Genomic DNA, 26,933 nt, shown 5'->3' with positions numbered 1-26,933 from the left:
TTTGAGGATTATTTTACCCACTTTGCCTCAAAAGACATTAATACCAAAGATTAATTTAAGAGTCTGGAATGGACAGGTAGAATCCAAGGAATTGAGGTGTTAACTGGGACCTACCTCTTTGTGAAGGATGTCCAAAGCTTCTTCAATTCTCCTTGCAAAGTTTACAGCAGAGTAATAAGCCTAAGAAGAACAAAGAAAACAGTCAAAGCAAACTCAGTGACCTGCAAGTACATAGGACCCAGGAACCACAAATCATTACTGGTTGATAAATTTCTACTTGCACCCAAAACGGCTGCAAAATCACAACATCACTGTGTCCCCATCCATACAGACTTGGTGATAGATTTATGTTATTATTTATTAACTCTTGCTACAACTATATAGTGGCGAATGATGGAAAAATGTCAGGAGCCCATCCTGAGCCAGTGGCAGATGGTGTCTGGAAATTGAATCAGGCAGCAGTGAGATATTGATCATGTCAATGGATTGGTATTCCAGGGGCAAAGGCTGATGCTCTGGGGACATAGGTTTGATTCTCACCATGACAAATAGAGAAGTTTGAAATCAATAAATTAAAAGAAGCAAGTCTATTTGTGACCATATAATCACTATTAATTGTTTTAAAAACTCATTTGATCCACTGATACCCTTCAGTGTTCTGAAGAAGGGTCACCAGAATTGAAACGTTAACTCTGCTTTCTCTTCACAGATGCTGCAAGACCTGCTGAGTTTCTCCAGCAATTTCTGATTTTGAGGTGGATACTTTGTTAGCTCATTCATAGGCACAAGTGCAGAACGGCCTCTTTGTGTTCTGTACGATGCTGTGGAGATCATTTTCACCTTACCCGCCAATCAGGAAAACTGTTGAGATCTAGAGAAGGGCTAGTTTCAGATTTTATTCTCTGTGAAATAGGTCAATTGCTGACATGCAAAACTGCTGATTAACCCAATCCCATGACGTGTTTTCTAGGTAGACAAACAGGAGGCTGGGAACAAGGGTAATACCGGAAACGTCTCCTTTTCTCCAGATGCTGCCTGGCCTGATGTGTTCTTCCAGCCTCCTGTTTGTCTCCCTTGGGTTCCAGCATCTGCAGTTTATTTTTGTCTCTAGCCATGGATTTTCTGTCTGACCAGTCCAGTTTAAAGGAAACCCCAACTATTCGAAGAGAACAATGCCATTCTGGATCTCAAGTAATTTGCTTACCGAATCAGTGCAGTAATTGCAGATGTCATTTCCACCAATAAACATGTTGATAATCTTCCAGTCATTCTGAAAATCGATTTTCTAGAACAGAAAACAAGAAATGCTGTAGCTACCTTAGCCACTTCAATTGCAGAAATTGACCATTGGGTGAAGCCATTGACTAAATTCACTGATTTCATGCTTCAAATAGGAAAGTGATGGTAGTGTAGAGGTAATGTTACTGGGTTAATAATCTAGAGGTTTAGGCTAATGGTCCAGAGATGTGAGTTTAAAACCCACCTGGTGAACTCAAATTCAATTAAACAATACAACTGGAATTAGTTGCAAGTATGAATGTTCTGATTGATTCACTTATTCTGTTTGGAGGAAGTCAGAAATCACACGACACCAGGGCATTGTCCAACAGGTTTATTTGAAAACATGATCTTTGGAGCGTCAGTCTTTCTTTGGGTGAGTCAGGGCATATGATTGCAGACTCACATTAACTCTTATTAATTAACTCTTATCTACTCTCTGATACTTAGTTGGACCTGACCATTAGAAAAGTGAATGGGCATTAAATCAAAGGGTCCATCCAGCACTGACATTCATGAGATGATCTGTTGTGGGGCACAGGTAGTTAGGGATGAGCAATAAATCACATCTTTGTTGTTGGCCACATCTCATGAGCCAATTAGAAGCATATTATCATTGGCTGAGACCATGTCGGTAATGCTATAGGGCTGAATTCATCAAACCACACCTCTTCACAGAAAGCTGCTCAATGAGACTTTATAGAGGTTTATAAAATCATGAGGGGCATGGATAGGCTTGGCTGAGTGGGAAATCTAAAACACAGTGCTACAGCCCCAGTATAAGGTCATGATCATTCAGAACTGATGTAAAGAGGAAGGTCTTCTCTCAAAATCTGTGAATCTTTAGCATTCTCTACCCTCAGAGAAGTGCTGGATATTCAGTTGTTAAATACCATATATTGAGGGTTGATTTGGAATCAAGGGGCAGAGGGAACATGAACAGAAAGCACTGCTCACCAGTGAGGCTCTCCAATTTGGAATAAGGATTCAAAAAGAAAAGATTTAACATAACTTACCGGATGATTTTTCATGATGTCCACTAATCTTCTCACTTGACCTGGAAGATCCCTGCTCATTGGGAGAAAAATATGCAGTTGATCCATAACATTTTGCATTTAGATTTTCCTTCTTAGTCTTTTTAAATAGCATTTAAATCCAAGTTTCTTGGGTGTCAGAGAGCTATTATTAGGGATCTACTAACTGTTAGTCACTGACAGCCCCTGTTAACAACTATTCACCCCCCACCCCCAGCCTGATCGTTAGCAACTCCTTTGTCTGTCCAACTGTCTTTCTCTTTGGGCTCTATCCTGTCATTTACTCCCTATCCCACCCACCTCCCTATTTTCTGCATATAAGCTGACGTTTTCCCAGTTAACATCAGTTCTGAGGAAGAGTCACCGGACCCAAAACGTTAACTCTGTTTTCTCCTCCACAGATGCTGCCAGACCTGCTGAGCTTTTCCAGCAACTTTGTTTTTGTTGCCAATTAAAAATCTGTCCAATTCCTCCTTAAAGTTACTCACTGTCCCAGCATCCACCACACTTTGGGGTAGTAAATTCTACAGATTCACCACCCTTTGGGAGAAGTAATTTCTCCTCAACTCTGTTTTACATTTGCTACCCCTTATCCTAAGACTATGACCACTTGTCCTAGAATGCCCCACAAATGGAAGCATACGCTCCATGTCTATTTTATCTATACTTTTTTCATCTTGAATACCTCAATTTGATTTCCCCTCATTCTTCTGAATTCCAGACAGTATAGGCCTAAACTGTTCAACCTCTCCTTACATGACAAATTCCTCAAATAAGGGGATCAAAACTGTGCACAATATTCCAGGTGTGGTCTCATCAATGCCTTATATAACTGCAACAATACTTCCTTACCTTTATATTCTATTCCTTTAGCTATAAAAGCCAACATTCCATTCACTTTCTTTATTATTGGCTATAGCTGCATGCAAATTTTCTGAGACTCATGAATGAGGACATCCAGATGCCTCCGCACTGGAGTCTTTGGGAGCATCCTGAAGTCTCTCCCTGTTTAGATAATTGGTTGCCTTCCCATTTTTCCAACAAAAATGCATGACCTCACACGTATCCACATTAAACTCCATCTGCCACATTTTCGCCCACTCTCGTAACCTATCTATATCCATTTATAAGGTTCTTATTTCCTCATCACAATTTACTGTCCTGATTATTTTTGTGTTGCCCGCAAATCTGGCTATAGAGCATTCTATCCCGTTACCAAATTATTAATGTTGATTGTAAATAGCTGTGGTCCAAGGACTGAACCCTATGGTACCCAACTAGTTACTTCTTGCTCATGGTAGGATATGCTTATTATCATTGATTCATTGGAAGTGTGTACTGCTGGCTAGGCTAATATTCATAATGCCTGAAGAATTGACCTTGAGAAGCTGTTGATGAACATCCTTTATGACCAAAATAAAAACAGAAATTGCTGGAGAATCTCAGTAAGTTTACCAGCCTATGTGAAGAAAGAAACAGAATTAAGGTATTGAGTCCCACATGACAATTTTCCAGAATTAGAACAGTTGAAACTGTTTCCACTAAGGACAATATATGAGGAACTGATGCCAACAGCACTGGTTCAACTCCTGCACCAGCTGAGGTTACCATGAAGGTAACTTCTTTCCTTCTCACACTCACGCCTCACCTGCTGCGTGGTGACCCTCAGGTTAAACCCACCACCAGTTGCCTTTTTCGAATGATGGAGCAGTTCTATGCTCCTCTGGGACTATGGCCACCTTACCTTAATTAGGGTGGTAGTGTCCCTACCTCAGATCCAAGGGCCCCAGATTCAAGCCTGGCCTACAAGTATTTAATTACATCTCTGATTGGCTGATTGGAAAATATCTACCTTCGAGAAATCCTGTGGAGATGTCATGGAAATGAGATGATCAAACTCACAACCACCATGACCATCTAGGTATGATTCCAACCAGTAGACCTCTGTGATATGACTTCTATGATAATAGACTCCTTGATGTCACACTTATTCAAATACTACTTGGAGATCAATGGCAGGAACTAACCCCACATCTCTGAAATTCTTTGGACCAAGCTGGAAATGAGGTCAGGAGTTAAGTTGCTCTGACAAAACCTAAAAGCAAATTGTTGAGCAGATAATTGCTTCGTAAATGTCACTTGATAACACTGTCAATGACATCTTTCTGGGCAAAATCCTGCATAGTTAAGTGGATGCCAGTGAACTAGCTGTACTGGATCAGACTGGCTAGAGGACAAAACCCAAGTTATTAGTAGACTGCAGCCAGGATGTTGTCAGTGCCCATAGCCTTTGCTGCATCGAGTGCCTCAACCGTTTCATATGATGTTGGGAGAATCAAATTGGCGGAAGTGGGAATAATTAGCGGACAATAAATGGGCTGGTTCCTAATGAATGTTTTGCTGCAGTGCACAGGTTACATTGAGGAACACAAAACGATGCCTCATCGATGGGACAGTTATGGAACCAAACATAAATACATACGCAGCTAACGCTCCGGGAAAAGCTTGATTCAGGAATGCTTTGGGGTTTTCAAGATTTCCCTTTCCAGTTGAAAATCCAGTCAATGAAGGGTTAAATTCACGAAGAATATCTAAAAGAAAGAATACTAGGAGCTATTAAACAGAAAACAATATTTACTGCTACACAAGCAGTTAACAAATTCAAAGGAAAGTTGAAAATCAGTAATATGCTTCGGTAGAGTAGAGAGAGATAATGGGAACTGCAGATGCTGGAGAATCCAAGACAACAAAATGTGAGGCTGGATGAACACAGCAGGCCAAGCAGCATCTCAGGAGCACAAAAGCTGACGTTTCGGGCCTAGACCCTTCATCAGAGAGGTGCTCTCTGATGAAGGGTCTAGGCCCGAAACGTCAGCTTTTGTGCTCCTGAGATGCTGCTTGGCCTGCTGTGTTCATCCAGCCTCACATTTTGTTGTCAATATGCTTCGGTAGATGGTTTCTGATATATGTTACCATCAGAGAGGTCATGAAATAAACATTAAAATAGAAGCAGACAGTACCAGAGAAACTCAGCAGGTCTGATAACATTTGTGAAGATAGAAACAAGGTTAACTTATCAAGTCCAATATGATTCTTCTTCAAACCTCAGTCTACCTTCTCCTGTACACATAGAATCATAGAATTCCTATAGTGAGAAAAGAGGCCTTTCGGCCTATTGAGTCTTCACCAACTCTCCGAAGAGCATCCCATCTAACCCTAGTTGACTACCTGATCCCAATATTTTCTGCTCTTGTTTCAGATCTACGGCTTGCATGAATGTTTCTTTTATTTGGATGTTGTTACACATTTGCTAGTTTATTGTATAAATTATATATCTGTTATGAAGATACGCAGAATTTTTGGAAAGGTCTTCACCTACAGCCGCAACCATGTTGTATTTTCAAAGAACAAGCAACTTAGATGGAGAAACTGAGCCTGCATCACTTTCAAAGAGAGTTCACACGACCCTGTTCAGATTCAGTCAGCGAAAGGTTGTTCTCTATGTTATGTTTCTTTCTCTTTCTCCCTCCCTCTCTCTCTCTCTCTTTCTCTAAATAACTTCTCAGCAAAGTGTGTGAGTTGAAAACTCACTGGAAGAATTCATTGCCACAAATGAAGAGTTCTTAAATGAGAAGGTTAGGAAAGGTTTACTACACTGTAAGGTGACAGAATAGCAGTACTACTGCCTCCCAGCACCAGGGGCTTGCGTTCGATTCCAGCCTGTGACTCTCTGTGTGGAGTTTGCACATTCACCCCATGACTGTGGGTTTCCTCCGGATGCTCCGGTTTCCTCCCACAGTCCAAAAATGTGCAGCTTGGGTGAACTGGCCATGTGAAATTGTCCATAGTGTCCAGGGGTGTGCAGGCTAGGTGGATTAGCCATGGGAAATGCGGGGTTACAGGGATAGGATAGGGAGGTGGGTCTGGGTGGGATGCTCTTCAGGGAGTTGATGGGCTGAATGGCCTGCTTTTACACTGTAGGGTTTCTATGATTCTCCCATGAATAATATCCAGAATGAGCGATTGCCTTTTAGGAAAAGCTAGGCAAACTGGGCCTGTATCCTATGGAGATTAGATGAGTAAAATGTAACAAAGAACAAAGAACAAACAAAGAAACCTACAGCACAGGAACAGCCTTTTGGCCCTCCAAGCCTGCGCCGATCGAGATCCTCTGTCTAACCTGTCATCTATTTTCTAACGATCTGTGTCCATTTGCTCCCTGCCCATCCATGTACCTGTCCAAATATATCTTAAAAGACACTAACGTGTCTGCGACTACCACCTCCGCTGGCAACGCGTTCCAGGCACCCACCACCCTCTGTGTAAAGAACTTTCCTCGCATATCTCCCTTAAACTTTTCTCCTCTCACTTTGAACTCATGACCCCTAGTAATTGAGTCCCCCACTCTGGGAAAAAGCTTTTTGCTATCCACCCTGTCTATACCCCTCATGATTTTGTAGACCTCAATCAGCTCCCCCCTCAATCTCTGTCTTTCTAATGAAAATAATCCTAACCTACTCAACCTCTCTTCATAGCTAGCACCCTCCATACCAGGCAACATCCTGGTGAACCTCTTCTGCACCCTCTCCAAAGCATCCACATCCTTTTGGTAATGTGGCGACCAGAACTGTACACAGTACTCCCAATGTGGCCGAACCAAAGTCCTATACAACTGCAACATGACCTGCCAACTCTTGTACTCAATACCCCGCCCAATGAAGGAAAGCATGCCATATGCCTTCTTGATCACTCTATTGACCTGCGTTGCCACCTTCAGGGAACAATGGACCTGAACACCCAGATCTCTCTGTTCGTCAATTTTCCTCAGGACTTTTCCATTCACTGTATAGTTCACCCTTGAATTTGATCTTCCAAAGTGCATCACCTCGCATTTGCACGGATTGAACTCCATCTGCCATTTATCTGCCCAACTCTCCAGTCTATCTATATTCTGCTGTAATCTCTGACAGTCCCCTTCACTATCAGCTACTCAACCAATCTTGGTGTCATCAGCAAACTTGCTGATCAGACCACCTACACCTTCCTCCAAATCATTTACGTATATCACAAACAACAGTGGTCCCACCGCAGATCCCTGTGGAACACCACTGGTTACAAGTCTCCAATTTGAGAAACTCCCTTCTACTACTACCCTCTGTCTCCTGTTGCCTAGCCAGTTTTTTTATCCATCTAACTAGCACACCCTGGACCCCATGTGACTTCTCTTTCTCCATCAGCCTGCCATGGGGAACCTTATCAAATGCCTAACGTAATTGAAACACATTAGACAGTGGCCAGACTTGACAGGGTGGATGTTGAAAGGATGTTTTCTCTTGGGGAGAATGTATAAGTCAAGATCACAGTTTAAATAAAGAGGGTATCCATTTAAGATGGAGATAAGGAAGCTTTCTTTTCTTCCCAGAGGGCTATGAGTCTTTGGAATCCTCAAAAGGCAGTGGATGCAAAATGTTTAAATATTTTCAAGACAGAGGTAAATAGATTCTTCATGATCAATGGGATGAAAAATTATCAGGGATATGCAGGAATGTAGAGTCGAGGGTAAAAATCAGTCCAGCCACGTTTTTATTGAATGTTGGCACAGGCTTAAAGGGCCAAGTGTCTTATTCTTGTTCCATGCTCATAAGTCTGCATGTTATACCACTGTCTCCTGGAATAGAGACTTCAACTAACTATAACTGATCCAGGAAAAAAACACCTGGTGCCCAGAGCTTGTCAGGACTATGATCTACCTATATAGCTCAGAAATGAAGCTTTTCGCTGTGTGACACGTGTCATTAAATCAAACAATCAAAGAACTACAATAGATTAGTTAAACATGACTTTCCTTTCATAAAACCATATTGACTCTGTCAGATTACCTTAAACACATCTAAATACCCTGTAATAGCATCTTTAAAACTAATAGTTCCCTATGACAGATGTTGGGTTAACTGGCCAGTAGTTGGAGTCCAATCCCTGTACGCTTGCATTCCCCACATAGATGGCCTAAAAACTCTCCGCTTCATCCTGTCCCGCAGGGCCGACCAGTCCCCCTCCACCGACACCCTTATTCACCTAACCAAACACATCCTTACCCTAAACAACGTCTCCTTCAACTCCTCCCACTTCCTACAGACGCAAGGGGTGGCATGGGTACCTGCATGGGCCGAAGCTATGCCTGCTTCTTTGTAGGGTACGTGGAACAGTACCACTTTGTAACCTACACTGGTCTTAAACCCCACCTCTTCCTCCGTTACATCAATGACTGTATCAGCGCCACCTCGTGCTCCCGCGAGGAGCTCAAACATTTCATCAACTTTACTAACACCTTCTACCCCAACCTAAAGTTCACTTGGACCAGCTCTGATACCTCTCCCTCCTTCCTGGATCTCTCTTTCTCCATCTCTGGTAACCACCTTGAAACTGATATCTATTTCAAGCCCACTGACTCCCACAGCTACCTAGAATATACCTCCTCCGACCCACCTTCCAGCAAGGATGTGATCCCCTATTCCCCAATGCCTCCACCTCCACTGCATCTGCTCCCAAGATGAAGCATTCCACTCCTGGGATGTCCTTGTTTTTCGATGACCACAATTTCCACACCACCTCAACAAGTTCTTCTTGCCTTTATTGTTTTTCTTTTACATTTCTCTTTGTCATTTCAAATCGTTTCCAAATTCTGGTTTCCTGAAATTCGATTATCCCTCATTGCTGTGCCAACAGAGCCACCCTAGCGTTTCCAGCTTCCTGCCCATCCTAAATATCCTGTACCCTTCAACATTCACGTCTTAATCTGTGAATTCCTGCAGCCATATCTCTGTAAAGGCTGCACAATCATATTTACTTAATCTGTTACGTGTTTGGTATCTTTATAAGAAGGCTCAGCAAAATTAAATGTCCACAGATGGATCTCCGTGTCTCAGACCAGAACAATAACAGAAATGAAAGGGGAGTTGGGATGCATGTTGAAGTTGTACAGGACATTGGTGAGGCCACTTCTAGAGTACTGTGTTTAATTCTCGTCACCCTACTGTAGGAAGGGTAGTATTAAATGGGAAAAGGTTAAAAAAAAAATTACCAGGATGTTGCCGGGGATGGAAGGTTTAAGTTATAAGGATAGGCTGGGTATGCTGGGACTGTTTTCACTGGAGCATAGGACAGTGAGGGGTGACCTTATAGAGGTTTATGAAATAATGAGGGGCATAGATAAGGTGAATAGTAAAGGTCTTTTCCCTGGGGCAGGGGAGTTCAAAACTAAGGGCCATATTTTCAAGGTGAGAGGAGAAAGTTTTAAAAGGGGACAACATTTTCACAAGAGAGAGGTAAGTGTGTGGAATGAACTACCGGAGGAAGTGATGGATTCAATACAACATGAAAAATAGATTTGGATATGTTCATGATTAGGAAATGTTTAGAGGTATATGGGCCAAACACAGGCAAATGGGGACTAGTTTAGTTTGGGATCATTGTCAGCATGAATGAAATCGACTGAAGAGCCTACTTCTGAGCTGCATGACTCAATGAGAGATTAAGGACCGAAAACTCCAAGCAGAATCCACTTATGACTATTATTTTCTTTCTTAAAATGTGGTAGAATTCAAACAATATAGGATTAACCCAGCATTCAAATAAAGTTACCTTTTCTCTACCTGTCATATCTACAATTAAATGCATATTTGATGACGAGATCAACATTGAGAGTTTAGCTAAAGGCAAATTATTAATGTCTCTAGAAAGGAAACCTCTCATTATTTTAAGTGCTTTCATGATTGCTAATGATTCCAAATTACTTTGCAGCCATTGACGTTTTATTTGCAGGGTAGTTGCTGCTGTAATGAAGGAAGTGTGCCAACAAATTGTGCACAGCAGAGTCCAACAAATAGCAATGTGATAATGATTGGATAATCTAATTTCATTGCATGATTAAGGATTAACATTTGGCCAGGATAGTGGGGAAACCTCCTTTGATCCTCGTCAGGGTATGCTGTGGTGATCTTTTACAGGATCTCAGTTTAATATCCCATCTGAAAACCCTCCAACACTTCAGCACTCCCTCAGTACTGTCATTGAGTGACTTTTGTACTTAGGTTCTGCCTCAGAGCTGAGAGCACGAGCAATGTAGGTCGTGATACAGATTTCAGGGGAAGCAAATTCTGAAAAGCATGATGCAGAAATGTTTATAGGAGCATATTTGTAATGGAAAGTTATCAAAGGATTAATTCAACATGATGATACATGATTGGCGAAAGTATATAAGATGAATACCACTGCTGCCATTTCTGCCTCCAGACTCCTAACCAAATGAGTGCAATTTAAATCAACCCCGAGGATTATTTTGTTCAACCCCCTCAAGGAACACCTTCAATTTTTACAATGGAATATTGAATTGTTTAATAAATGATTTTAAGGTGAATACCCAGCAACACATCCATATGCGGACCAGATTTTATGGGAAAAAGAACTGTCAACCATCTCTGTTAAATTGTCGACCTGTGAAGTAAACTTTTACTTCTAAAAGTTATCATGCAGGACTATTTCAAAATACCTAAAGAGTGAGCAGTATTAAATTTTATATTATTTCAATGTTCTTACTTGGCAGAGTTGTGGAACTCCTTAATGACTCATCTCCTCCAATGCTGTTAATAAAAGCATAAAAAAAGTATTATGCAGAACTGTTTTCTCAGATAAATACTTTCTCAAGCTTGCAGTTAAAGCCAATCTGTTTTCTCTTCTCAAGCATAAAAAATAATCCAAATCCACAGGTGTATATAATTCCATGATGCATATTTCCATAAGTATACAACATATGGATATAATTCCTGGTCATTAGAAGGTTGATACCTCTGTCAATGCAGCGCTCTTTCAACATTGCAGTGCAAAGGTAGAGTAAGGTCACCAAGCCCCAGAGGGCCATACTCTCACTACAGAGAGATGATTGGTAATGGTTGAACATGAGGGCCACCATGCTTCAGGCAAGGTTCGATAAAGAGGTGGCAACCTCTTGGCAACCTTAACTGGAGCAGGAGCTGAACCCTTGTTGCTGGCATGTTGCCTGCAAACCAGCTGGCCAGCCAACTGAGCTAACTGACCTCCTCTGTATTGCAGTGGTGGCTTGTAGCATGTACTCATTTCTGGGATTAGCCTTAAATAGCAGCAATTTACATCTCTTAGCATGATGGGGGTAATGAGCCAAATAAATAAACAAACAAACAAGGAACATTGTAAAACAAAGCATGATACTTTGCTCATGTGCCGTATTGTCTCCTGTATGACAAAGGCCAGGTCAAAGACAAAGGAGAGTATTTAAGGAGGAAAGGTGAATAGGGTATGGCCAGGGGAAGATGGGGGGAGTTGAGATAACAACGAGATCAGTCATGATCTTTTCAACTGGCAGAGCATTTGCTCCCAGGGCCAAATGGTATACTCCTGTTCCTGAGTCCCATGTTGGTCTGAATATTCTGAACAACTGAGCATCTACAGTCTCTGGGTAGAGAATTTTATCAGTGTTCCTTCAGTTTTTATAGAACATAGAACATTACAGCACAGTACAGGCCCTTCGGCCCTCGATGTTGTGCCGACCTGTCATACCGATCTCAAGCCCGTCTAACCTATACTATTCCATGTACGTCCATGTGCTTGTCCAATGACGACTTAAATGTACCTAAAGTTGGCGAATCTACTACCGTTGCAGGCAAAGCGTTCCATTCCCTTACTACTCTCTGAGGAAAGAAAGTTTTGCTGGATCAAAATCCTGGGGATCCCTCCCTAATAGCATTGTGGATCTCCCTACAGCAAATGACAGCGGCTCACCACCAACTTCTCAAGGGCAACCAGGGATTGGCTATAAATGCTGGATGTCCACATCCCATGATTTAATTTTTCTGAAAAACCTAAGATCACTAACCAATCCTGCCAAATTACACAACACCAAGTCTTATAAAACCCGTTCTCTGGTTGTTTCTCAAATGTGTTGCTCTAAGAAACTATCTTGAATGCATGATAACAAAGTGTGGGGCTGGATGAATACAGCAGGCGAAGCAGCATCTTCGGAGCGCAAAAGCTGACGTTTTGGGAAATTACGTCTCTCACACCAGTCTTCCAGCCATATTTTGATCTCTCTAATTTTCTCTGTGCCGATTTGCATGTAGCTCAGTTAATAATCCAGAGGTTATAACATTTAAGACCCTGCCTTCTAATTTAATACCTAGCTCCTCATATTTTCTCTGCAGAATGTCTTTCCCCATTTTATTTATATCATTGGTGCCTTCGCAAATGACAACTTGATCTTTGCCACTCCCCTCCCCCCACAACAAGTTCTTTGCCTCTCTGATGAAGGGTCTAGGCCCGAAACGTCAGCTTTTGTGCTCCTGAGATGCTGCTTGGCCTGCTGTGTTCATCCAGCCTCACATTTTATTATCTTGGATTCTCCAGCATCTGCAGTTCCCACTATCTCTTTGCCAGTCCTAACCAGATGCCCTGGACTCCAGAACCATGCAGATACACTGCTATCTGCATTCTCCTTCTGAAAAGCACAGAAAGGTGTCAATCACCATCACAGTACTGTTCCCTAATATTGCTGCCAGTCCTGTTGATGCTCCAATTGAATGGCTTCATTGTCAGTGTGCTCACTGTGCACCCACTCCCACCCAAACAGACTGAGGGGATTTTAAATCTATCGGAGTAACTGAAAAGACTGACATTTCTGTCCCTCTGGATTCCAAACCTACTTCATTCATAGTATCACGCTCTTGCCCTGACAAATCAGAGGACCCTAAGCACTGTGGATGTGTCCTGATACCAAGAATCCAGGCAACTATCCTCCCTCCCAGATGCATTGCAGGGTCTGCAGTTCTGTCTCCAGGTTATAACTATGAGCTGAAAGCTGGTGGAATTTCAAACAGTCACTTCACAGGTGCTTGCTCTTGATCACAATGGTATTGAGGAGCTCCCTTATGCCATAGCATTTGCCGACTGTAATAAGTATAAATTATATTATTCACTTACTTACAATGTCTTTTATGTCTTTATTTTCCTATCAATTTGTATGCTATGTTAAAATTTGAAAGAACTTAAGCATTGACCAGAGGTCAACCAAACAATTAATTCCTTTCTTCGTAGTACAGCAAGAACCTTTGCCAATTGGCTTGAAAGAATCTAGTCCTGATTGCCTACAATGGAGTCCTCATCTTAACTACTTGTCTAAATAACCCTGACTTTGTCTCAACATTCCCATCTTGCCCACTCCCTTCAGTGATACCAATTGCCTGTCGCAGGGTCCTCATCTTGCCCTCTCTTCTCACTGATGCTGACTGCACGTCTCAGAGTTCTCATCTCAATTGCTCCTGTCATTGAGGTTTCCATTGTCACGTGTTTTTGTCATTGCCCAGACCACAGCAGGCAGAGGAAACTTCTGCCCAGTGAGTTTAAATGGAATCAAAGCAGCACATGTGAATGTTGGGAACTTGCTGTAGAGCATAATAATCCCATGTTTCTGGATTTGTCATGATAATGCTTATTACCAGTAATGCTGTAGGAGCTTTACTTTGTATATAGTGTGTTTTACCTGAAGGATAAGCCTCGGTACTGGGTTAAGACATCCAGAACATCATTGGGTTTGGAGCCTATTCCATTGCCGGCCTACAAGACAATTAACACTATTACAAGTTCTCTTCTTCAGATAAGCTAAAACTCATTTTTTTTCAAGGCATAATTTGTTGGGAGATTGTAGTAATTTGCTATCAGACAAGTGAATGGGTCTTGAGTGAGCATCAGTTGATATCAGGTTTAATGAAATCAGGTGGGAGCATAAGTTGGGAGGAAGCAGAGATCAGATATCAGTATAAATTTGGTGTAAATAAGTGTAAATCAGACAGGAATGTAAATCAAGGTGAGAGTAATGTCTGTGGAGTTTAAAATAGTGTGAGTATAAATAAAGTGTAAGAATAATTTATGTGGAGTGTGAATAGTGTGTGTATATTAATTGGGCAAGAGTGTAAGTCAAACAGGAATCAATTGGGCAGGGATATATATTGAACTGGGCTATAAATCAGGCAGGAGTGCAAATCAGAAAAGAATGTAAATCAGATGGGTGTGTAAATAGGGTAGGAGTACAGATTGGGTGGGGGTAAAACTGACAGCTACCTTTTCTTGGGAAACGACAGATGGACAATGAGCTCTGGCCTGCCCTGAAAGGCCCATGTCCCGTGAATGAACTGAAATTTGGTGAGGGGGTGTATTGTGGTCAATCAACTCCAAAGGCTTTCCACTTTCCCATTGGGCACATCAAACTACATCACTGCTGTTAATTCAGGAAATCACAGCTGTAGCATTTTATATTTAGGTTTATGTTCAATATCAATATTGCCCATAATAAGTTGCTGGCTGTTTCTCTGGATTTTGAAAAATCCTGATTATAAAATGCAAATATCAGATGGCGAGGAATTTATCAGAAGGTGTACATAATACGGTAGGTACAATTCATATGTTACCAATATCATTGACCATCTGCTATTACAAATGCTATAGTAAGATCATTAATTATTGACGCACAGATCTGTAATTTGTCCCTTTTTAAAGTAAATAGCAGAGATAAATAGTGCACAAACCGTCAGAGAATCACCCACTGCTCCGATCACCTTCACATCAGCCGGTCGTAGAGAGTGAACTGTAAAAGAGTCAAGTCAAGAATAGTCATATATTTCACTGATGCCTGAGAATAGAGATGGGCTGAACTCCAGTAGGAAATGTTCATTGCATCTCTTTTGTCCAATTCAATATACGTAACTGCTTGTGGGTCTGTACCAGATTTAAAAAGCTCATTCACTGTCAGCACTGGTGAAGCAGATAACATGTCACATTCTCCTGATCAGATCTATACTGAATCCCAGTCTGATGCCATGTGGCAAACAGGGAGCGATGGAGCATCAAACTCGTAATCAAATTCCAGGGAAGTGTAAACATAAGATGGTGATAATAATAGGAGATTTTATCTACCACATATTAAGTTTAGTGCTTAGTGTGAAAAGTAGGGACGTGGAGACAATATTGTTAAATTGCATATTTTAGCCAATATGTAGAAAGCCCAACAAAAAGATAGTTACTTCTGGACTTAATATTTGAAAATGAGTCCTGGGCAGTTGGAAAGGTTATCAGTGGAGAAGCATTTTAGAGATAGTGATCATAATTCAGTTAGATTTAGGATAATTATGGAAAAGGATGAGGATGGACCAGGAATAAATCTTTTATACCGGCTAAAAGGCTAATTAACTAACCTAAGGCACGATTTGACCCAAGTAATCTGTGACCACCTGCTTGTAGATAAAATGTGTCAGAGCTGTGGGGCATATTCTTTGAGGCAATAACAAAAGTACAGGGCAAAGATGTTTGCACAAAGACAAAGGGTGGGCTCTCAACTTTCTCAGTGATGGGTAATAAATGCTTGCCCAGCCAGTGATACCCACCTCCCATGAATTAAATTTTAAAAAAAGACTAGAGAACCCAATTTTAAAGATTAAAAGATATTGAGGGTTCAATATGACAGAGTCCTTAGAAAAGAATAAAAAATAGGAAATTAGGAGAGTGCATGAGAAAGCAATGGCGGGGAAAACCAAAAGAATCTTTTGAAATATATAACATGCGAGAGAATAACTATGGAAAGAGTATTAACCATTGAGGTAACCTGTATGCGAACCCTGAAGAAGTGAACAGAGCTCTTTATGAATATTTTACATCAGTCTTCACAATGGAAAAGGATGATGCAGCCATAGATATCAAAGTAGAGTCTGTGAAGTTTTAAAAGGAATTGACATAAATACAGAGAAGATACTGGTGAGTTTAGCAGCCTGAAGAGTGATAAGTCTACAGACCTGGTTGAAATACATCCCATGCTGTTGAGGAGACAAGGAAAGAGACTTCAAAGGGCCTGTCAGTAACTTTCAAATCCTCCCTGGCCAAAGGTGAAGTGCCAGGGAACTGAAGGACTGCTGATATTGACTCATTGTTACAAAAGGCAGGAAGGGATAGACCAGGAAATAACACATCATTCAGCTTAACCTTGGTGGTCGAGATGTTGTTAAAAAGATTTCTGAGGGGCAGAATTTAGCTACTCTTGGACAGATAGGGGTTAATAAGGATAGTCAGCATGGATTTATTAAGGGGCTCGTCATGTTTATCGTATGTTGCCTGGGCTGGTGTGTCTGAACTAACAGGAAGATTGGATGAACTGGTGTTGTTTTCCTTATCACAATGAGGACTGAGATGGGACCTGACAAAAATGTATAAAATTATAAAGGGCATAGACAGAGTGCATAGGAAGGCACCCTTTCCATTAGTAAAGGAATCAATAACTGGGGGAAAAGTAAGAGGTAGAAGGCGAAGAAGGAAGCTCAGGAGATTTTTTTTTCACCCAGAAGGGAATTTGGAGTTTGGACCTCTCTGGCTGAAAGAGTGGTTTCGTTAGAAAATTTCATAACATTTAAGCAGTATTTAGATGTTTGTTTGTGTGCCATACCCTCTAGGGCTATGTAGTGTACTGTAGTAAAATTTTGTTGAGTGATGTGGACATGATGTGCTGAATGGCCTACTTCTGTGCTGTTCACATCTATGTCTACTAGATAACCAGGAGTACAATTTATTACACTTCAAAAAGGACGTGAGGGTCTTTGATTGAGTGCAAGAGAGAATGGGGAGGTTGTTCTAAGAAGGAAGGATTTTAATTACAATGTTTGATTGGAAAAAGTGGGGCTGATCTCCTTGGAGCAAAAGACTCTGAGGGGAAGTTTGACAGAAGTGTACAAGATTATGACTGGTTTGGTTAATGATCTGGAACCCGCTGTTTATCAGGGTATTCAAAGTGGAAACGACCAATGACCTTGAAAACAATTTGGGCAGACATTGAAAGGAATTAAATGTACAATGTTATGTAGATTGAATAGGAAACTGGGTTGACTGTATCAGTTCGTGAAGAACTCGCATGGACTAAATGGGCCAAATAGCCTCTTTCTGTGTCATTAATGACTCTGACTCTATGGCTCACTCACAGAATACTACGTGGTGCATTGAATGGTCAGTGATTCTAGTCTTCAGGCAATGAGTTGGTAGAAGATCAACCCTCCAAACTTAGTAATGGTGTATGTTTTAGGGAAGTAATAATGGAAATCAGAACAAAGCAACATAAATACTTTAAATGATTTATAGTTACCTGAATTTGGCATGACGTCTGATGGAGCCCTGTCCTTACAAAATAACTGGCTTCCAAAGACCTGTAAGTAATCACAGGCTTCAAATTCAACCCATTTATCTTTTTGATTAAGTACAGAGTATCTTCCCATAGCTCCCTCAATTTGCTACAGGTGGACTGGAGTTTCCTCAAAGCAATTTCTGCTGAAATTATTCTGAAATTAACAGTGGCAAGTTTCTGTCCAATCCACTCAAAAATGCTCAACCAGTCCTCAGAAGGCTGAAATGAAAACAGAAACTACTGACGAAACTCAGCAGGTTCTCCACCCTTGTTAATATAACATAGAATGTCTTTCACAACAACATAGCCAAGATATTTCAGTCTGTCTGACTCCCAGAGATGTTCTGCGTTCCTCCCTGACCCTCTTTCACCATGAACACACTACCGTCTGACCCAACCTGACAGCCTATGCCCACAAAACCCCAACCTCACTAACCTACCACCCTACTTACCTGCTACACTGCCTATTAACACCCTGTCACTCTATCAGCTGCCAACCCTATCCCCTTACTCACTTAGTGAATCCATCTTACACCCTTATCTCGCTCATCCAACTCAGTAACCTGCCTACACGTTCACCCACCTATTCACATGCATTTATTTGTTCACCCACACTCAGTCACTAACACAGAGAGAAGCTGTTTAAATGTTCCAATCTTCTCAGTAAGCTAGTGAATGATTTCCCACAGCAACTAGTACCATAAAAAAGTGGTGTAGTAGAATTCCCCAGCGATCTAACACTACAAAGGAAGACTCCAATTTTGAGTACACTTTGCGTATCTGAAAGTGCTACAATGGGAAAACCAGCCAGAAATGTGGAGCTTTGTTAATGTTGTTAATGGTAGTCACAGGAGCAGTGAACCGACAGTGATTGCGATGTTGGGATGTTTCAGGCCAATTAGTTCTTATCTTTACTCAGTAACCAATTTTGTGTATTTGTCAAATTCATTTTGACAGTCTAAATACACCACACTGGCTGGTTCACCTTTAACCACTCTGCTTGTTACATCAAAATATCATAAATACCTTTTAACTTTCTATAAACCCTGTTAATTCTGCCTGATTGTATTATGACCTGCTAAATATTCAGCTGCTACCCTTCTTAATAGAGCACCCTGGCACTTTTCCAATGACTGTTGTTGGACTAACAAGCCTATAGTTCCCTAATTCTGTCTCCTTCCTTTTTTGTATATAGTCATTACATCTGAGTTTTCCAAAACCACTGGAATGTTCCCAGAACCTAGGGAATTTTGGATTATTATTACTACCAACACATCCAATAACTCTGTAACCAATTAAGATCTTTGGATGCTTGCCATCCAGGGAACTTGTCAGTCTTTAACGCTATTAGTTTTCCATATACTTTTTCTCCAGTGATTGTGATTGTTTTATGTTTCACTACACCTTTAGCATCTTGATTTTCTACTATTCTTAGATTTTTCTTGCATCCTTTAACTGTAAAGGCAGTTATAAAATTGTCTATTCAAAACTCCTGCTATTTCTTTGTTTCTCATTATGAATTTCCTAACCCCACACACTGAGGGGCCAATGACCACTTTAACTATTATTTCTTTATTCATAAGCTTGTAGAAGTATGTTCTTAATTTCCTGCTACTTTTTTTTCTTACACTAATTTCTCCTGTTTATAGTTTTGATTTGGTTATCCTTGTTGTCACCAACTACGTCAAAAAGATAAGTTATCATTAAACAAGGTTCGGGTTTTGCTGTGTCACAGAATTTGCCCATTGGCTGAACTGGGAGAAGCACAAGTTCTGTGGTCTATGCAACAGTGGAGCTACGTTAGAGATAGTACGAACTGCCAATGCTGGAGTAAGACATTACAAGGTGTGGAGCTGAATGGATGCAGCAGGTCAGGCAGCATCAGAGGAGCAGAAAAGCCGATGTTTTGGGTCTGGACTCTTCTTCAGAAAGGCCGAGGGGTAGGGGGCTCTGAAATAAATAGAGAGGAGGGAGGCGGTGGTAGAAGGTAGATAGTGAGCAGAGATTGGTGGAGAGAAAATGGGCAGGTCAAGCATGCGGGGCCGAGACAGGGAGCTGGTCTTGGGATGAGGTCACGGTTGGGGAGATTTTGAAGCTCATAAAGCCCATATTGAGACCATTGGGTTGTAGGGTTCCAAGGCGGAATATGAGGTGCTGTTGCTCCAGTTTCCAGGTGGCATCGTTGTGATGCTGGAGGAGGCCCAGCATGGACATGCTCATGGAGTGGGAGGAGGAGTTGAAGTGGTTCACAACTGGGAGGTGTTGTCAGTTGTCACAAACCAAGCATAGCTGCTCCACAACGCGGTCTCCAAGCCTCCGCTTGGTCTCTCTAATGTAGAGGAGGCCACTTCGGGGGTATGTTACTAGTTTTGTAGTAGTCATAACCTAAGATTAATAGAAATAATTGAGGAATTGCCATGTTCGAGGAAACTGAGCATGTGCTGTACTTCTGGGAAAGTTACAGCATCTCTGAGGAAGCTCTAGGGTCCACATTTTCATGGTGCAAGTCTTTCCAGTGGAATTTGGTTAAGGAAAGTTGGATCTAATCTGAACTGTTATCTCACTGATACTCTGGGTTCTCTATTGACATGACATTGTATCCTAATCTGTGTAGTATTATTGGAAGCTTCAAGAAGAGTTTGATCTCTACCTTCACTCTCATCTATTGATGATTTGTACCAACTGAACCAACAAATATTTTCAGTAGAAGATTGGCCATTAAAAGAATAAAGCCAGGAATTATGAGTTCGAATGTCTCCACTATCCCCATCTGGACTTGAAACATTAACTCTACTTCCTCTCCACACATGCTGCCAGACCTCCTGAATTTCTCCAACAATTTCTGTTTTTGGTTCAGATCTCCAGCTCCCACAGCTCTTTGTTTTATAAAAAATTGAGCAAAGACTGGCTTCTAGTCTGTTCCTGTACCAACTGGCTATCAGAGGTTGAACACTGAGGATAATCTATTCCATCCTATCCTCTAACTCTCTTAGTAGGTGGTTGAAACTATGCCATGGCAAAGAGCAAGGAGTGGGTTTTCTGAGCAACCCCCTCACAAAAATCTGAAATTCTATCATTGAACAGCTCCAAGTTTTGAAGAACGCCAAGATGGCTGATACCAAAAAGTTAGCATTAAGAAAATCATTACAATGTATAGGTCCATATTGAACATTGGTGTACGATGGTCAATAGTGAAGCAAACCTCATTTTACACCTTCCCACTATTCCCTTAGCAGTTTTCATTTCATTGTCCCACCACCCATTCTGCATAGAAAAAGGTGGAAGATGATTAGGTTTAATCCTGAAAGAACCATTTTCTTGAAATGATTTTAGACTGCATTTATCACAAACCTCGTCCGATGGAGCAGGTGTGGTTTTAACGGTTTCAGGGGTTACTGTTGTCAGCTGCCCAGGGTTATGTGGATAAGTAAAATTGCTGTTCCTGTATGTCCTCAAATAAGGCTGCTCCTGGAATTAGCATGTGATAAAAACAAAAAATATTGATTTGTCAAGTTAAATGCCAAATGGTTATTATTTCCTATCTAAGAATTTTAAAAATATCTTCATTCCTGCAATGTAGGCATTACTAGCTAAACCAGCATTCATTTATAATTACCCCATTGCTGTGAGTCTGCAATCACATGTAGCACAGACCAGGTAAAGATGACAAATTTCCTGCCCTAAAGGACAACCGATGAGTTTTTATGATAATCAGCAGTGGTTACCATTGGTCATGCCTTTTTTATTCCAGAATTTCATTTTATTAATTCAAATGTCACCATCTTCCATGGTGTAATCAAACCCATGTCCCCAGAACATAAGCCTGAGATTCTTGTTGGCCACTGAAGTGACATTTTCACTCAGTCACCATCTACATGCATTGGTTGAAATGAGTGATCTTCCATCCCTTCACAAGAGAGATCTCTTTGCTCACCAGCCCAACAAAATTGGATCGGAAGGCTCCGTGTGAGAATATATTCATGCCCTATACTCCATTCATAGTTAGACATTTTGACCACATTGAGTGTCCTCTCTATCTTCCTCCATTCAGCACTGGGTATCCTTTCTACATCTTATCAATGATCATTTGTATCATCCCTAATTCATTTTTAGACATCCTCCATTTTCCCATCTGCTATTCTGTTATAAAGAAGTGTCTTTCAAAATGTTAATCTGCAATATTATTAGTCGAATCTACACAACTTCTCCTCATGTACCCTGTCCAGGCCCTTGAGGCTGTTACATGTTTTCATAAAGTCTCCTCTCTTTCTTCTAACCTCTGTGAGTACAGGCCCAACCCACCCAACCTTTGAATCATTAGAAAATCCCTCCATATCCAAGATCAACTCTGTGAACTTTCCTTATGTTTCTGTGGAGTATCTAGGGATCTTTTCTATGGCGACTGTTCCACTTGCAATATCTAAATACTACACCCACATAACATTACAGATCACACACTCATCGAGTAAGTGCCTCATTCAATGTCCCGTAGTGTTTTCAGATTTCCCAGTCAATGAAATCATCAGGAAGTTGTTACTGAAAAATAAATTAAATAGAATCCTAGAAGCTTGAACAGAATATGACCACCAATATGTCTTTGCATTATTTACTTCGGTGCTGCTTCTATTTTATATTTTTATAAAATTTGTCCTTTCATATTTAGTTTGTGATTCGCACATCTTGTTGTCTGTATAGTCACATTTTTGTTTTTCTTTTACCTCTTTTTTGTGCGTAATGTTCTTTGTTGGGACAAAATCCTTTATTCTCACTTACATCATTATAAAACAATCACCAAGACAACTGGAGGGCACACCCCTGTTTGCATCAATGGTGCTGAGGTAGAGACGACCAAGAACGTCAGATTACTGGGAGAGGTAAGCACCAACAATCTGTCCTGGTCCACCCACGTCCATGTAACAGCCAAGAAAGAACAACAATGTCTCTACTTCCACAAGAGGCTAAGGAAATTCAGCGTGTCCACAAGGACTCTTACCAATGTTTATAGGTGCACCATTGAAAGCATCCTATCTGGATGCATCACGGTGTGGTATGGAAACTGATCTTCCCAAGACCGCAAGAAACTACAGAGGGTCATGAACACAGCTCAATACAGCATAAAAACCAGCCTCCCATCCATTGACTCCATCTAGACTTCCCAATGCCCCAGGAAAGCAACTAACATAATCAAAGACACCTCCCACCCTGCTTATAGTCTCTTCTACCATTTTCTGTCAGGTAGAAAACATAAACATTTTTATACACAGTCAGACAGATTCAAGAACAGCTTCTTCCCTACTGTTATCAGACTTTTGATTGAACCTCTCAAATCTTAATTCTGATCTCTCTCTCTCCGCTCCTTCTCTGCGCTTGTAACACTGTATTCTGCACTCAGTCCTGTTACCCTGGTGTACTTTGTATGATCTGCCTGCATAGGATGCAAAACAACACTGTTCACTGTATCTTGGTACAATCAAACAATCAATTTAAACTGTAAATTGGTTGAATGTAGAGCATTAGCCTGACAATGCAGTTGTGCTCCTTTCTACTTGAGTTAGATACCAAGCCACCAGATAACCTGATATAACCTAACTCAGTGTGTTTGGTCTCATTCAGCCAGCTGGGCTTTGAAATATTTGGAAATATTGAAGATAGAAGGTTTTTCGGGAATGAACGAGACTCACAGTTGGTGTGTGGCCTCCCAGGTGCCAGGGTCCGTGATGTCTCGGATCGTGTCTTTGGGGTCCTGACGGTAGAGGGTGACCAGCCCCAAGTCGTGATCCACATAGGCACCAATGACGTAGGTAGAAAGAGGGATAGGGATGTCAGGCAGGATTTCAGGGAGCTGGGGTGGAAGCTGAGAGCTAGAACAAACAGAATGGTTATCTCTCGTTTGTTACCAATGCCACGTGATAGTGAGGCAAAGAACAGGGAGAGATTTCAGCTGAACACATGGCTGCAGGGATGGTGCAGGAGGGAGGCCTTCAGGTACATGGACAATTGGGGCTCATTCTGGGGAAGGTGGGACCTCTACAAACAGGACGGTCTCCACTTGAACCAGAGGGGCACTAATATCCTGGGTGGGAAATTCACTAGTGCTATTCGGGTCGATTTAAACTAGCTCAGCAGGGGGACGGGAAACAGAGGTGTAGTTCCAGTAAACAGGAGGAAGAGAATAGGGAGGACATGGGCAGGATGTCATAGGAGTATGCTGGCAGACAGCAAGCTGGTTTGAAGTGTGTCTACTTCACTGCCAGGAGTATCCGGAATAAGGTAGATGAGCTTGCAGCTTGGATAGGTACCTGGGACTTCGATGTTGTGGCCATTTCGGAGACATGGATAGACCAGGGTCAGGAATGGATGTTGCAGGTTCCAGGGTTTAGATCTTTCATTAAGATCAGGGAAGGTGGTAAAAGTGGGGGGAGGTGTGGCTTTGGTAGTCATGGACAGTATAACGGTGGCTGAAAAACTTTTGACGAGGACTCGTCTACTGAGGTGGTATGGGCTGAGGTCAGAAACAGGAGAGGAGAGGTAACACTGCTGGGAGTTTTTTATAGGCCCCCGCAAAGTTCCAGGGATGTGGAGGAGAGGATCAGCAAAACGATTCTGGGCAGGAGTGAAAGGAACAGGATGGTCATTATGGGAGACTTTAACTTCCCTAGCATTGACTAGAATTCCTATAACTCTAGTACGTTGAATGGATCAGTTTATGTCCAAAGTGTGCAGGATGGTTTCCTGACTCAGTATGTCGAAGGGCCGACAAGAGAGGAGGTCACACTGGATCTAGTACTTGGTAATGAACCAGGCCAGGTGTTTGATTTAGTGGTAGGTGAGCATTTTGGAGAGAGTGACCATAATTCGGTTATGTTTAGTTTAGTGATGGAAAAGGATAGGAACATGCCACAGGGCAAGAGTTATAGATGGGGGAAGGGCAATTATAATGCGATTAGGCAAGACTTAGGAGGCATAGAATGGGGTAGCAAAATGCAGGGGATGGGGGCAATCGAAATGTGGAGCTGGTTTAAGGAACAGATATTGCGTGTCCTTGACAGGTATGTCCCTGTCAGGCAGGGAGGAAGTGATAAGGTAAGGGAACCGTGGTTTACTAAAGAAATTGTATCTCTTGTTAAGTGGAAGAGGGAGGCTTATGTGACGCTGAGACAAGATGGTTCAGATGAGGCGATGGCGAATTGCACATTAGCTAGGAATGATTTAAAGAGAGAGTTAAAAAGAGCAAGGAGGGGACACGAGCAGACATTATCAGGTAGAATAAAGGAGAACCCTAAAACTTTCTATAGGTATGTGAGGAATAAGAAGATGACTAGGGTAGGAATAGGGCCAGTCAAAGACAGAAGTGGGAAGTTGTGTGTGGACTCTGTGGAGATTGGAGAGGTGCTAAATGATTGTTTCTAATCTGTTTTCACTCAGGAAAAGGAGAACATTGTTGAGGAGATGACTGAGTTACGGGTTACTAGAATTGAAAGGTCTGAGGTTAATAAGGAGGAGGTGTTATCAATTCTAGAAAGTGTGAAGGTAGATAAATCCCCTGGGCCAGATGGGAGTTTTCCAAGGATTCTCTGGGAAGCTAGGAAGGTGATAGCGGAGCCTTTGGCCTTGATCTTTGAGTCCTCATTGTCTACAGGTTTAGTACCAGAGGACTGGAGGATTGCAAATGTTGTGCCCTTGTTCAAGAAGGGCAGTAGGGATGACCCAGGTAATTATAAACCTGTGAGCTTTACGTCTGTTGCCGGAAAAGTTTTGGAAAGGATTATAAAAGATAGGATTTATAATCATCTAGCAAGCAACAATTTGTTTGGAGATAGTAAGCATGGATTCGTCAAGGGCAGCCCATGTCTCACAAACCTCATTGAGTTTTTGAGAAGGTGACCAAGCATGTGAATGAAAGTAGGGCAGTTGACATGGTATACATGGACTTCAGTAAAGCTTTTGATAAGGTTCCACATGGTAGGCTATTGGAGAAAATACGGAGGCATGGGATTGAGGGAGATTTAGCAGTTTGGATTAGAAACTGGCTTTCTGTAAAAAGGCAATGAGTGGTGGTTGATGGAAAATATTCAGACTGGAGTCCAGTTTCTAGCGGTGTGCCTTAAGGATCTGTTTTGGGACCACTGCTGTTTGTCATTTTTATAAATGACTTGGACGCAGGCATATGTGGATGGGTTAGTAAGTTTGCAGATGATACTAAAGTCAGTGGAGTGGTGGACAGTGTGGAAGAATGTTGCAGGTTGCAGGGAGACTTAGATAACAGCAGAATTGGGCTGAAAGGTGGCAAATGGAGTTCAATGCAGATAAATGTGAGGTGATTCACTTTGGGAAGAATAATAGGAAGGCAGAATACTGGGCCAATGGAAAGATTCTTGGTAGTGTGGATGTGCAGAGGGATCTTGGTGTCCATGTACATAGATCCCTGAAGTTGCCACCCGGGTTGATAGTGCTGTTAAAAAGGCTTACGGTGTGTTAGGTTTTATTGGTAGAGGGATTGAGTTCCGGAGCCGTGATGTCATGCTGCAACTGTACAAAAAGCTAGTGCGGCCTCATTTGGAATATTGCGTACAGTTCTGGTCGCCCCATTACAGGAAGGATGTGGAAGCATTGGAAAAGGTGCAGAGGAGATTTACCAGGATGTTGCCTCATCTGGAGCGAAGGCCTTATGAAGAAAGGCTGAGGGACTTGGGTCTGTTCTCATTGGAGAGAAGAAGGCTAAGAGGGGATTTAATAGAGACATTCAAGATGATCAGAGGATTAGATAGGGTGGACAGTGAGAGTCTTTTTCCGAGGATGATGACGTCAGCTTGTACGAGGGGACATAGCTACAAATTGAGGGGTGATAGATTTAAGACAGATGTCAGAGGCAGGTTCTTTACTCAGAGAGTGGTAAGGGCGTGGAACACCCTGCCTGCCAATGTAGTGAACTCAGCCACATTACGGGCATTTAAACAGTCCTTAGATAAGCATATGGATGATAATGGGATAGTGTAGGGGGACAGGCTTAGATTAGTTCACAGGCCGGCGCAACATCGAGGGCCAATGGGCCTGTTCTGTGCTGTATTGTTCTATGTTCTATGTTCTATATTGAGCTGATAGTATTTAAGGGTCTAAGCTGAACTGTAATGAGAAAAGATTTCTAGAGTGACTAGAAGAGAAAATAGCCTTTTTCTTTTCTGATTTGTTGAAATGTTGGCATATTTATTATATTATAAATTTAAAGGAATATATTTGCAGGAAGCAAGGAGTAATCCTGGCAGCATTTTTAAAAAATTTTGCTAGAATCAATTAAATAGAATTTTTTTGAGTAAATAAATGTGCAAATGTTGTTTCGTGGAAATCAATTTGGTTGGAATGGTTTTGAAGGGCAGAAATTG

The 26,933-nt window shown here is 41.6% G+C and overlaps 1 protein-coding gene across 3 annotated transcripts in view; it reads right to left on the bottom strand.

Annotated features, from left to right (window-relative positions):
* plb1 (phospholipase B1) overlaps positions 1-26,933 on the bottom strand; it is a 233,711-nt gene that overhangs the window by 124,113 nt on the left and 82,665 nt on the right. For all 3 annotated transcript variants that reach the window (XR_009445665.1, XM_059645186.1, XM_059645187.1), the window contains exons 30-38: positions 20,905-21,021; positions 17,515-17,575; positions 14,921-14,979; positions 13,879-13,952; positions 10,908-10,951; positions 4,795-4,903; positions 2,295-2,346; positions 1,205-1,285; positions 115-180 (exon numbers count right to left, since the gene is read on the bottom strand). Coding sequence is in view for 2 of the 3 variants with exons in the window: in XM_059645186.1 (XP_059501169.1) it covers positions 115-180; positions 1,205-1,285; positions 2,295-2,346; positions 4,795-4,903; positions 10,908-10,951; positions 13,879-13,952; positions 14,921-14,979; positions 17,515-17,575; positions 20,905-21,021 (663 nt within the window). In the remaining variant the exon portion in view is untranslated. The remainder of the gene's footprint in view (positions 1-114; positions 181-1,204; positions 1,286-2,294; positions 2,347-4,794; positions 4,904-10,907; positions 10,952-13,878; positions 13,953-14,920; positions 14,980-17,514; positions 17,576-20,904; positions 21,022-26,933) is intronic.

Source organism: Stegostoma tigrinum, chromosome 4 (genome assembly GCF_030684315.1).
Source record: "Stegostoma tigrinum isolate sSteTig4 chromosome 4, sSteTig4.hap1, whole genome shotgun sequence".
Classification (NCBI taxonomy): Eukaryota; Metazoa; Chordata; class Chondrichthyes; order Orectolobiformes; family Stegostomatidae; genus Stegostoma; species Stegostoma tigrinum.
Note: the sequence above shows the minus strand (reverse complement) of the source record. Positions and strands in the feature narration are given on the sequence as shown.